The 12,879-nt window shown below is 49.5% G+C and overlaps 1 protein-coding gene across 7 annotated transcripts in view; it reads left to right on the top strand.

The window, feature by feature from the left end:
* Positions 1-12,879, top strand: part of CRACR2A (calcium release activated channel regulator 2A) — a 137,807-nt gene that overhangs the window by 113,876 nt on the left and 11,052 nt on the right. For 6 of the 7 annotated variants that reach the window (XM_030321457.1, XM_030321456.1, XM_030321453.1 and 3 more), the window contains 3 exons: positions 548-698; positions 6,747-6,828; positions 6,953-7,067. In XM_030321457.1, the coding sequence (XP_030177317.1) occupies positions 548-698; positions 6,747-6,828; positions 6,953-7,067 (348 nt within the window). The remainder of the gene's footprint in view (positions 1-547; positions 699-6,746; positions 6,829-6,952; positions 7,068-12,879) is intronic. The other variant, XM_030321455.1, reaches the window with a different exon arrangement.

Here is a 12,879-nt window from a genome sequence, read left to right as displayed (position 1 = left end):
GCAATGATAGGGCAGAAATCAAGGCTCCCTAGCCCATCCCAGGCAGTCTCTGCCCCTGTGATATAGACATGCTTCCTTTTTTCTATCTCCCCCCACCCCCAGCAAACATCCCACCTGTCCTTCCCCTGCATGGAGCATCTCTGCCTCCTCTTTAAACCCCAGCTGAAAGTGTCCTCCCCTGTGGATCCTTGACTCTTCCTCTGTGCTCCTAGAGCACTCAGCAGCTTGTTTTATAATTTTTTGTTTACACGCCTGTCTCCTTCCCTCCACGGCAAACCAGGCCTGCCTCCTTGTCCCTGTGTCTTCAGGGACAACGCAGGGGTCTGCAACACAGGAGGCAGACAACACATGGTTGAATGAGTATCTCTCTTCCCTCCCACTGAAGCTAGAAGGAGCCTCTGTGCCCAGAGCCCAAAGCTACGTGCATCCAAAGCTGGAGTGCCCTCCCTCATGCTGGTCCAGGGGCAGGTCCCCACCTTCGCCTGGACGCTGTAGGGACAGGTCGTAGCAGGAGGAGGGGCTGGTGACCATCCTGGCGGTTGGCCAGACTGTCTGCCATCCACAGGAGGAAGTCTCTCCCTCCATCCCAGACCGGCTCTTCAAAATTGTGTTAGTGGGCAACTCGGCCGTGGGGAAGACATCTTTCCTGAGGAGGTTCTGTGAGGACCGGTTTGCCCCAGGCCTGGCAGCCACTGTAGGTGAGTTCTCGGGTCCCACTCTGGGAAGGGGACGGTGTGAGAAGGGGGCCCAGGAAGGGACTGGGGGCCCAGCAGGAGTGACCATGGGGGCCTGGCGGGTAGGGGGGCCCGTGTCCGCTTGTTCCCCAGTGAGGCTAAAGGGGCAAGGTGAAGTCCACCTCCCTCACCCTGCACGGTGCTAGCTGCTGAGCTTGTTCCACATGGAGTGGAACCACAGAAGGCTTCCTCTGTCCAGCCTCAGGGGAACTGAAGTTTGCCTCATGCTCCCTCATTTCTGAGCCCATCTATTTCTTATCTTTTTTTCTCCATTTTCAGCAGGGCCCTGAGTGTTCATGCTTTTCCTCAGGTGCACACCTGACACCACAATCCCCACCCCATCCCCCAGGGGCCAGCAGCTTCCTGCCCTGCCCTCTGGTGTGTGTGTGTGTGTGTGTGTGTGTGTGTGTATCCCCACCTCCCCCAGGGGCCAGCAGCTTCCTGCCCTGCCCTCCTGCGTGTGTGTGTGGTGTGTGTGTGTGTGTGTGTGTAGATGGGTGGAGTGGAGGACAGTGCATTGGGTGGCTTCATTTACCATCACATTTTACCCATTCTGCATCCCAGGCCTGCTGGGTGACAGCTGGGTTTCATCATTAGGCTCAGCCACTAATGGATGATCATGGCTTAATGTGTTCCCACTCCTGAGTAATATTTTATTCACATGGAGGCCTTTGCTCACTGCATTGGAATATGTGACAAGACTCAAGGGTGTACTGACCTTTTAGCTTTTGTTTGAATCACTCAAGCAAAACATAAATCCCTTAAGCACCTACTATGTACCATTTAACTGTAGTGATCGGTCAGCTGGATTTGAAAATACATTGATGTGAACTGCATAGTTAGCATGGGCTTTTATGTTCATCTCTTCAAATCTGTGTTCACACAACCCCTGTTATCAGCCCAATGGAGAGATCAGGAAACTGAGGCCCAGAGAGGTTAAGGACGCTTGTCCACATCCCCTCAGCTGGTTTAGTGCTGATATTGGCCCCCTGCATATCCCTTCTAGTCCATCCCACAGTATCTCCTAACAGTATTGAGTTGTGTGTGCCCAGCACCCAGTGGGTGGTGAGGACACTTCCCTGCCACGAGAGTTGGGCACACATTGATACAGGCAGGGGAGGCTGTTAAAGTTCAGTGGGACACCAGAGGACCTGGATCTTCATCCAAACTCTGCCGCTGGCTGATCAGCCGTGTGACCTCTGGAGGACATGCCCCACCTTGGGGCTTCAAGTTTTTCCTCCTGGAGGATTTGAACCAGGTCATCCAGGAAGGCTTCCAAGCCTGGTTCTCAGTGCAGACCATGTTTGACCTTTGGCTATCTGACAAGCTGGCTCTATAAGACAGACTTTCCCTGCTCCAGGGCCCTGCCTGGGGAGACTCCATGTTCTTCCCTTTCCTTCCAAACTTTTTCCTGCATGTGGATCCCTTCCCACACACTTCAGGCATCCTGTTCTTACGGTTGGGTCTTTTCCTATGCTGTTATCACATCTGGAACATTCTCCTGTCCCCTCCCTTCTGCCTCATTCCACCCAAAGACTGAGAGAGTCCCCAGATGAAGAATCAGGACCCTGACAGGAAGAGGGGCAGAGCCTGTGACTCAAGCCTGGAAGAGTCTGGCCTTGAGAGGCAAGTCTGGGAGTGAGCCCAGTGTGCTGCAGAAGGCAATGGCTGTGGGAGGGAAGACTCACTTTTCCAGGAGCATTCCATGGGATAGGAACCCCAGGTCAGGGCTCCAGCACAGACTCATGGGAGGCAAGAGGCAGATGCCAGCCTCTTGGGCCTCAAAGGCATCCCCCTAGGCAATGCACACAGTCTGCCTCTCCTGTTGATGAAATCAGGGAATCAGGGTCCGTTTACATTTCCAACTTGTGCCCCTGAGCTGGAAGCCTCTGAAAAAAGGAAAAACCAGACTAATCTGCACTTCCCAGGAGGCCAATTATGGAAACACCTGCAATTTAGGAAGGGAAAAATATCAAAGATTCCAAATCAGGAATGCCCTTCATCACACTGCGCAGAACATGCTGGAACAGCAGCTGAAATTAGTCTCCCTGCCACATAATGTGCCTTGTTCTGGTACACATGTCAGTAACAGATGTCATGCCAACCACCAGAAAGATGCTCCCTTTAAAGAGACAGAAAGCCCCAGAGTCCTGCCTATGGCCAAAGCAGGGAGCCTAGACTGGGGCTCTGGCTGCCACCTGTTAAGGGCAGCAGCACCATCACAGTCAGCACAGTACTAACAGGGGCTCTACAGGTCCTTCAGTCTTACCACCACCATCAAAGGGGACTTCAGGTCTCCTACCACATCATACGAACGTGATCTGTGCTCGACTTGTGGCTTGTGCACCATGTAAGTGCTACACCACAGCAATGTGACTGGGAGCACCCTGCCCGGGAGCACCCTGCCCACCCCACCTTAGGACCAGCTTTCTTCATGGGAAGGTGCTTGAGCCCTGTGGGTGTCCCGGAGATGTCAAATGATGGCTTGTGTAGAACGTTGGAGCTCACTTTGTCAATGACAAGACTGATGAATAGAAGATAAAGCTCCATGGAAACCAGGACTCTGAGTCCTGTGCTCCTTCCACTGCCCCACATTGGTTCACAGACCCCTGCTTTAAGTCACAGGCCACAACCCAGCGTGTTTCTTCTAGAAGTTTTCCCCAACAGAATGCACTCTGCCTTTTCTTGGCCACCAGAGTCTGGTTTCCTTCCTACTCAGCATTTCTACAGAGAAATCCCCAGAGTTTTTCTCCATGACACCTTGAAGACCCTCCCCACTCCCATATCCCTCCTACTCTAAATGATGTCTGGGGCCTGTCTTGTCCAGAAGGGCTAACGTCACCCTCCCTGGACTCCATCAGCCCAGCTGTAATCCATACTATCCCACGACAAGACTGGACATAATTCACAATGAACAGGGATTCCTAAGGTCCAGCTGTCATTCAGAAACCAGTTAGGTTGCAAGTTGGGGGTCACTTCCATGTGTTCATTGAATGTCACAGCTGAATTTAAAGATTATGAACATCTGGGGGCACCTGGGTGACTCAGTTGGTTAACCATCCAACTTTGGCTCAGGTCATGATCTCACAGTTCGTGGGTTTAAGCCCCGCGTCGGTCTCCGTGCTGACAGCTCAGAGCCTGGAACCTGCTTTGGGTTCTGTGTCTCCCTCTCTCTCTGTCCTTCCCCTGCTCACACACACTCTCTCTCTCTCTCTCAAAAATTAATAAACATTTAAAAAAATATTATGAACGTCTGACCTACCCCTCCATACCCTCCATCACACCTCATTTGCAGATGAGGAGTGAAACCCCACAAAATGACGTAATGCCACCAAGGTCACACAGCTCGTCAGAGGCAGAACTGAGACTAGAACATAGAACAGAGGGTTACCTCTGCTCCTGAAATATTAGAACTGGTTGTGGTCTTAGAAACCAGTTTATTCCAGGCCTTCTGGTCCCATATCATTGTACGTTGCCTCTTCTACTATTGGACTGTGACACCTTGTGTCTCCTGCCATCACCCCCAGCCTTCCCCATGGGTTTATCTGTTTCCTTGGCCTCTTTGTCTGAGGTTGCAGAGAGAAGTACATTGTGTACCCAGCAGGGACCCTCAGCAAGCTCAGCATAGCACAGAGCCCATTTTGTCCAGCACTCCGTGGTCCACTTTGCTCCCTGCAAGACAAGCTCCCTGTCCTCTGGCAAAGAATTTAGCCATTATGGTAAAGCAGAACCATGACAGCAGCCAAGACCTAGCTGCCCCAAGCAGCACCACCTGTTCCCCCCCCACACACACCAACGCCTGCATGCCTTTCCATTCAGGAGAAGGATCTGTCTTCGGGGGCTTCGGACCCTCTGGCTACTTTAAGATCAGTCCCTGAAGGTGTGTTGACCATGGCTGGCTTTCTCTTGAGCAGTTATCAGGAAGCAGGAAGCTCCTTCAATCCCCTGGAACACAGACTGGGGAAGCCCTTCCACTTTTAGCTAAGAAGAAAACTCACCCTTTCAAATTCAGCCCAGCTAGTCATAATCCGTTTTGATGAGAGCATTTGGCCCTGGACTTTCTAGGTGAAATGAGGCTGCCAGGTGTCCCTGTGCACAGGGCACTGCTCCAAAAAGAAGAATGAGCCTCAGAACTGGGCTTGCAACTCGGCGGTAGCTGCTACCCAGCTTGGACAAGGCACACCGTTGCTGGACACCTGCTTCTTCATCCCTCAATGGTGTGGGGGTGGGGAGTACACATGCACTTACCCGTGAGCATTTGCATGCAGGCGTGTGCCCGTGCATGAGTGTGTATGCATGTGCATGTGTGTACAGATGTGCATGCAGGCGTGTGCTCGTGCATTGTGTGGATAATAACCCTCACGTGGAAGACACAGGAGCGTGGTGAAGATTGAGAGATGGCATGAGAAAACTAGAAATATCAAGCATTCTACCCATGGGACAAACCACTCTTTTTCTCTCTCAAATGCACAAATGCACTCCCTTCTCAGGCCCTCACCTGTGAAGCACAGGGACTGTAGAGTCCCTGTAGGTCTGCCATTCTAGGAGTGGATGACTCTCCCGCCTTCCCGCCACTCCTGGGCCCCTCCCCAGAGCACTAGCCTGTGCCTGTAGACGTTGGCTGGAATGACCTTTTCTATTTACTGCTTCTCTGTTGTCTTTTTTGTCCCATTCCGTCCAAGATTCTGTTGCTGTCCCTTGCTGAGCCCTCCATGTTAAAGGCCTCAGAGGCTGGGCCTTTTCAAAGAGGCAGGGAATGCCCTCTGGTTCCCTGATCTGATACCATGAGGGGGAAAGACGTTTTTAAAAATGTTAAGCATTTGTGAACATTCTTTTTTTTTATTTAATTTGTTTTTACATTTATTTATTTTTGAGAGACAGAATGAGACAAAGTGAGAGTGGGGGAGGGGCAGAGAGAGAGGGAGACAAAGAATCTGAAGCAAGCTCTAGTCTCTGAGCTGTCAGCACAGAGCCCGATGTGGGGCTCAAACCCACAAACCATGAGATCATGACCTGAGCCAAAGTCTGACGCTCAACCGACTGAGCCACCTAGGCACCCCCCTTTTTTTTTAGAGAGAGAGCAAGAAAGGGTGAGGGGTAGGGGGAGATAGAGGGAATCATAAACAGGCTTCATGCTCAGCAAGGAGCCTGACATTGGGCTCAATCATGAGCCAGACCCTCAACAGCCTGAGCCACCCAGGCGCCCTGATTTGGGAACATTCTTACACGATGTAGGAAAGAAGAGTATGTTCTCAAAGAAGCTGCATCAAGGTCCTTATTTCTGAGGGCCACTGTAGGGGTACAGAATGCATGTCTCTGACCTTGTCTCTCTGGTCTAAGACTTTGGGTAGGGTCCCGGCCTCAGAGAGATGATTTTGAGTGGCCCAGTGGACGGAATTAGGAGCTCTAAACCCATCTTAAGGGTGAAAGCTGCTTTTGATTCCCTACCTTACCCCTTTTCTTCTCTTCTGACCCCCAATCTGCCTACCACCTCTTCCCCTGCCCCACTCCTCCACAAAGCTTTGACTGGGTGATGGAAGTCTGAAGGTATGATCCATTCCTGCAGGGATATTTGGATTTTATTAGGGGAACTTTGAGAAATATTTTAGGGAGGAGGAGAAGAAAGATATATGAGGACACTCTCCTCCTTTTCCATCTTTGCAATAGTAAATTCATGAAAAATAATGATTGTCTTTGCCTTGGTGTATTGCTTTTATACATATGTGATCTGATACTTATTATAGTATACCCAAAGAGCATGTGGATTACACTACAGTGAGGAACCTACAGTCAGAGAAGTTAAGTGATTTGATCAGTACCCCACAGCCACCCTGCAGTGGCAGACACAGGACCAGATCTCAGGTTCCATGCCTCCCTGTCTAGTCCCCCACGTCTCCTCCCAGGAACTGCATGGGGAGGATTGTCACCCTTGGCCTCATGTGCTTCCAGCTATGTGGGGGGGGGGGGCATCTTTTTCTGATTTGGAAGTGATAGGCTCATTCCACCTTGCAGGCATCGATTACCAGGTGAAGATGGTGCATGTGGATGGCTCGTACGTGGCCCTGCAGCTGTGGGACACGGCCGGGCAGGAGAGGTGAGGAGCGTCCCCGATCAAACCCTGCCTCCTGCATTGCCCATCACAAGGGCTGAAGGTCCAGGCAGTGGGGGGGGAGGGGGGGGAGCCATGCAGCCCATGACCTGTGACCCCTTGATGGCAGGTATTGCTGTATCACCCAGCAGTTCTTCAGGAAGGCCGATGGCGTCATCGTCATGTATGATCTCACAGCCAGACAGTCATTCCTGTCGGTCCGGCAGTGGCTGAGCAGCGTGGAGGTGAGCTGGTGACCTTCCTAGGAGCGCTTATGCTGACTCCTGTCTCCCCTTTGTCCCTGCCCATCTCCTGCCTGGCCCTCTGCTCTTCCAAAACCCAATTCAGAACACACCTTCTCCAGAAACAAAACAATTCTGGCGTTCATATGGCCATTCATCCAGCCCAGTACTGGGTACTGGGGATTCAGAAATGAACAAGACAGACACAGTCCCTGCCCTCATGGAGGCGGGGACTTGAAAAATACAAATTATATCAATAACTGTGTCACTGCAATTGCCGTAAGCGCCATGAGCGAGTGGCATAGGATTGGGGGAGGGGCTTAGAGTGGCGCATCAAGGAAGGTTTCCCTGAGAAACCCACATTTAAACTGAGTCCCACCGTGTTCTTCCCCCTTTTCATCCCCGCACTGTACCAGCTGCAGGGAGCCCAGCTGTGCCTAGCCTAGGAGAAGCACCATGCAGTATTTTGGGGCCTCTGTCACATCCCTTCACAATGTGAGGGCCCCTGGCTCACCCCAAAGTTACCCTGGGCAGGGCACACAGGCAACAGTACTCTTCTGTGAATTCTGGGTTATCTGTGGGACTCTACTCTCTTGATTTATACTTGCAATAAGTCACTTTAAAAAAAAAAAAATTTAATGTTTATTTATTCTTGAGAGAGAGAGAGAGAGAGCATGAGCAGGGGAGGGGCAGAGCGAGAGAGGGACACAGAATCTGAAGCAGACTCCAGGCTCTGAGCTGTCAGCACAGAGCCCGACGCGGGGCCATCGGGGCTCTAACTCACAAGCCATGAGATCATGACCTGAGCTGAAGTCAGACACTTAACCAACTGAGCCACCCAGGCACCCCAACAATAAGTCGCTTATAAGTGCTTTTTACTTTCTGACCATCTGCATGTTCTTCCTCTACCCCTCACATGTAGCCTTCACAAGGCCAAAGTCAGTGTGGACAAGCCACATATGTGTTTTACAGGGCCTCAGCTGAGTATTTAACCAAACAGTCAGAGAGGATGTCCCAACTCCTTCCACTGGCGGGATCCATGCTTTGTTCATTTATTTGTTGAAACCACTGCCAGGCACTGGGAATTCTAACAGCAGATAAGAGACAAGTTTTCTGTCCTCATGGGGTTTATCCCTGGTCAAGCCCCTAGAACCTGCCATAGCCCTTACCTCCTGACCACACTGTAACACTGCTGTGAAGGTCACTCCTAAGAACTGACACTATGTTTGTCACTGTGTAACTGGTGCTTGGCATGGGGCCCCCCCAGAACTAGTGCTCAGCACATGTGGGAGGCATGAATGGATACGGAATCCTTACGCGGGCAGAATACTGGAGTTGTTCATTTCTTCATCCTTTTGGCCCTAAGATCTGTGATTCCTCCCACCAAAATCTGTTTCTCTTCTAGTTTAGGTTGGCTGGGCCATTCCTTTCTCTGCTGTTAATCCACATCCCTCTCATTTCCAGGAAAAATAAGGAACAAGAATGGAAACTAAATTCAAAGGTTTCTCTGAGGTTTGCTTAATACAAATTATTTCTCAAAGTATTGGGCTTAAAAAACTTACAGTAGAAAAAATGTAAGTTTTGAAATTTAGTGAATGGCTCTACACCAAGCTAATAAGGGAAATAAATTGTATGGGTAATCTGGAAGTGATTCCTGTTAAAACTTTAGAATTTATGACATGATTTTTTTTTGATACAGCTACAGATTTATCTTCCTTGCAGAAATTAAGCACCAGGAGAAACATTAGGGATTACCTAACCCAGTGGTTCTCCACCTTTCTTCCTTGGAGCCCTGGGAAGATAATGATGTACCCCAGGAACTGGGGAGTGCAGGAAAAGGGGCCATGGTCACAGTTCTGGGTCCTTCACCCCCCATGTTGGTCAGAGCCACTCTTCATTCAGTTTTCTACATTGGAGGCCCAGGTACAATTTTGTTAGACAAGAGGATTTCCCTTTGAAAATCACTGATCTAATATAGCCATCTCATTATCAAATGGAGAAATAGAGGCCATGCCTTCTTTTGCATCACCCGTTCTTTTCCCAGCCACAGACATTTAATCCCTAATTTGTCTCCTAATATCTAAATCTTTTTAAAAGTTTTTTTTTTAATGTTTATTTATTTTGAAAGAGAGAGACAACATGAGCAGGGGAGGGGCAGAGAGAGAGAGAGAGAGAGAGAGAGAACCCCAAGCAGACTCCATGAGGTCAGCACAGAGCCCAATGTGGGGCTCGATCCCACGAACAGTGAGATCGTGACCTAAGCCAAAATCATGAGTCAGATGCTCAACGGCTGAGCCACCCAGACATCCCTAAATCTTGATATATACTAAAGCAGGCAGAGGCTGTTCAAATAGCCTGGGATCAATAGGGATGGATAGAAGCAAACTTATAGAAACATGCTGTCTGCCGTCAGCAGGGGCTGTAGTTTCTGAGGCCCTTGTTTTGGACCAAGAGCCCAGGATCTAGCCAGAGAGGTGGCATGTCACGCTGAATTTGGTGGTGGTGGTGGGGTGAAGGAATATCAGAGGGCCATCATGGCAGGTAGAAGAACAAGTTCCATCATTCTCTAGAAAACCAGGCCAAGCACCAGAATGTTCTGTCATTCTCTGGAAAACCAGGCCAAGCACCAGAATGTTCCATCATTCTCTGGAAAACCAGGCATGTTCCCGAGTGGGGTAGGGCTGAAAAGCATCAGCATGCACCCAGGGAAGCCCTCGTGCATCTGTAGGCCCAGAAAGCCACGCCAAAGGGGCAATTCCATATGCAGTTAACTCAGAATTATCTATGTGTGGATGGGGCTTTTCTGTATAGTTCAGAGCTTGAGTTTTCCTTCTTAAAAATTTTAGCAGAAGGTATAGGTAAACTCTAAATGATGATTCCAAACCTGGATAATCAGGATCACCGTCAGTGCTTTCAAGCAAAACAGATGCCACAAGCCTTCTCTCCCAAATAGAATGATTCAGAGCCTGGAAATACAAAGGAAAAAAAAAAAAAAAAAAAAGCAACAGTTCCCCCAGGTGATTCTGATTCTCAGCTTCCATGGTTCCCCCAACCTGGGAAGTGCTTCTCAAAGTCTTATATGCATAGGAATCTCCTGGGGACCTTGTGGAAATACAGAATTTGACTCAGCAGGTTCAGAATCTTAGGTAGCCCCTGAGATTCTGCATTTCTGACGAGTTCTCAGGTGAAGCCAATGCTGCCAGTCCAGGGACCACACTCTGAGAAGCAAGGTTCTAAATCAGTTTCAAAGATGTCCGTGCTTCTTCAACAAGAATTTGCTGAGCATCATCCACATGTCTTGCACTCGTGAGGCTCTCTGGGGGACTGACTCGGTGTGGGGACCCAGTCTGATGGCCCAGGATTTCGAGAACAAGTGCAGGGGGCCGTGGTGTGAACATCTGAACAAGTGTCAGATGGTGGAGTCTGTGTTGAAGGTGTGGAACAGTGGGATCATGAATGCAATTATTCTCAAGAGTCTTGAAAAGCTAAGTCACTCTGCCTTGGCAACCAGCAATCAGGGGTGTCAGGTGACAGATTAAAACCTGACACCTAATTTGATCAGAGGGAACTGAAAATAATAAGAACTTTATATTTGTGGAGTACCTTATTTTTCCACAGAGCTCCAAGCACTTTGCCAACTCCCTCGCCTAGAGAAGGGAGGGTGGAGGGGGAGCTTTAATAACAGGCTTTGGGTTCCGAAGCCTTATTATTAAGTGAATGCTGGCCAGCTGTTCTCAGTGCCCCTTCCTCCCGCAACCTGAAAAGCAGTGTAAAAAGAGAGGACTTAAATTGCCACAGATTACACGTGGCAAAGACTCGCTGTTGGAAGAGGTTGTGTGGGGTGGGAACAGATGCTTGGGGGAGGTATGGACTTCCCTGAAAAGGAAGTTCTCACCACCCCAGCTTGGCACTTCCTGGCCACGAAACTGGCCAATCACCTAATGACAGAATGGACCAGAGGCTCTGAAGGGCTCCTCCTGGGCCCCACATACTGACAGGCTACAGCATTTTGGTCCTCTGGGGGAGGGAGGGGGGATCCAGGATGGAGGAGTGTGCGCAGATGAGAGGACCCTAGAGGATCCTTCCAGCCCCGAGGGAACCCAAATCCTTTGAGATTGAAAGAGAATGAAAGCATGCCCTGCTTTATGAGGTGGGAGAGCCCTGTCCCCATGGCTGTTCTCCCACCCCACCGACCCTAGTTTTTACCCCCCAAGTCCAGGCAGCTTTACCTTGCCTGCAGGCCTTCCGCAGAAGGGGCCTAACACTGTGCCCGTTGTTGTGCCATTTTACATTTCCTATGTACCTGATAGCGAACCAAAGCAGGTAGCCATTCTTGCCAATATAGTATTCCAAACCCTCCCCTACCTCCTTCTCATCTCTGCTTGGGGGGACCGGTTCAACCAGTCTAATCTAGAGAAGAAACTGGTTGGGCTCTAAGGGTCCCATGGTTAGACCATGGAACAGACTGGACATCTGGAGACTTTGGGGCCTGTATCAGATAGGGAAAATGGGATTTGGTACAAGCCTGAACGGGCCGTTCGTTGGTCCAATTCCAGTTTGTTGGTCCCCAATGTCTGCACCCCGGGTATGTTGAATTTCTTGTCTCGATCTTTTGTCATTCTGATAGCCCTGTGTTGTTAGGCCTATAAGTCAAGGAAGTGGAAAATGACTGAAGTCATTAAGCCAACACGATCAGTGTCTCCGAAAACAAAACAAAACAAAACAAAACTTGGAGATTAATCTAATGCAGCTTCTTGTTTTATAGATGAAAAGTCCTGCGATCCAGAGAGAGGAAGTGACTTGTCCAAAAGTACCCACAGCTTGCCAGACGCCCAGCCAGAACTGGAATCTAGGGCTCTGCCACTGCATTATGCTGCATTATGCATTATGTGACAAGAGCGTCACATGGCCCATGGTTGAAATCTGCTTCTGAAAAATAGGTGTTCGTTTCTTTTTTCAGTCCTTCCCACTTCCTCCCCAAAGCAGAACAGTCCTTTAGCTCAAAGGGGCCAGGCTCACTCTCCTCTCACTTTGTGGACCACCAGCTAATTCTCGTTCTGTGATCTTGGTCATTGGTGACAATGTACAGCACAGAGCAAAAAATAGCAGTTTGATTTTTTCCCCCTGTTCCAAGTTGAGCTTGAAGTGCTGGCAGTTTAAAACGAACTACACAAATAAATCTTGTTTTGACTCATAGTCCAGGGGGTGGATAAATATGGAAACCCCCAAGATATAATTTTGCAGTCATTTTTTTCTTAGCATAACTACATGCTTTAATGTGCTGAGAAATTTTTTGTTCTGGCTCCAGAGAAGTAGCAGCACTATCCTGGCTAAGTGCTTTTTCTTGCCTCCCAGCAAATGGATATTAACACACACACACACACACACACACACACACACACACTACAACCAACCAACCAAACCCAGCAGCTGCACGTTCTGAGCTGAATGCCAGTCCTCTGCTCCAAGCTGACAGCTCATGTTATTTAAAGTCAGAGGTGGGTAATCTTTTGAATTTTAGCACGTCTGTCTTCCAACAAGCTCAAGTTCAAAGAAAGGCAACTAAAATGGTTGAAGGTATGGAGAGGCTTCTGTGTCAGTGTCAGAGGATAGGAACCAGCTTTTTGGGGCCATCTCATAGCTCACAGAATAGACTCTGTGAAAAGTGGTGATTCTGACAGGTCCCACACAGACAGAGACTGTATGCCCAACTAAGTATGTTCAATTCCTTCCCTCTGACCTGCCATGCCTATGGAGTTCTACCAAGCATCTATAGAAATTTCAACAGAAATCAGGTGGGGCTTAGACTTGTTTG

The sequence above is a fragment of the Lynx canadensis genome, chromosome B4 (assembly GCF_007474595.2).
Source record: "Lynx canadensis isolate LIC74 chromosome B4, mLynCan4.pri.v2, whole genome shotgun sequence".
NCBI lineage: Eukaryota > Metazoa > Chordata > Mammalia > Carnivora > Felidae > Lynx > Lynx canadensis.
This window is presented reverse-complemented; position numbering and strand designations above follow the sequence as displayed.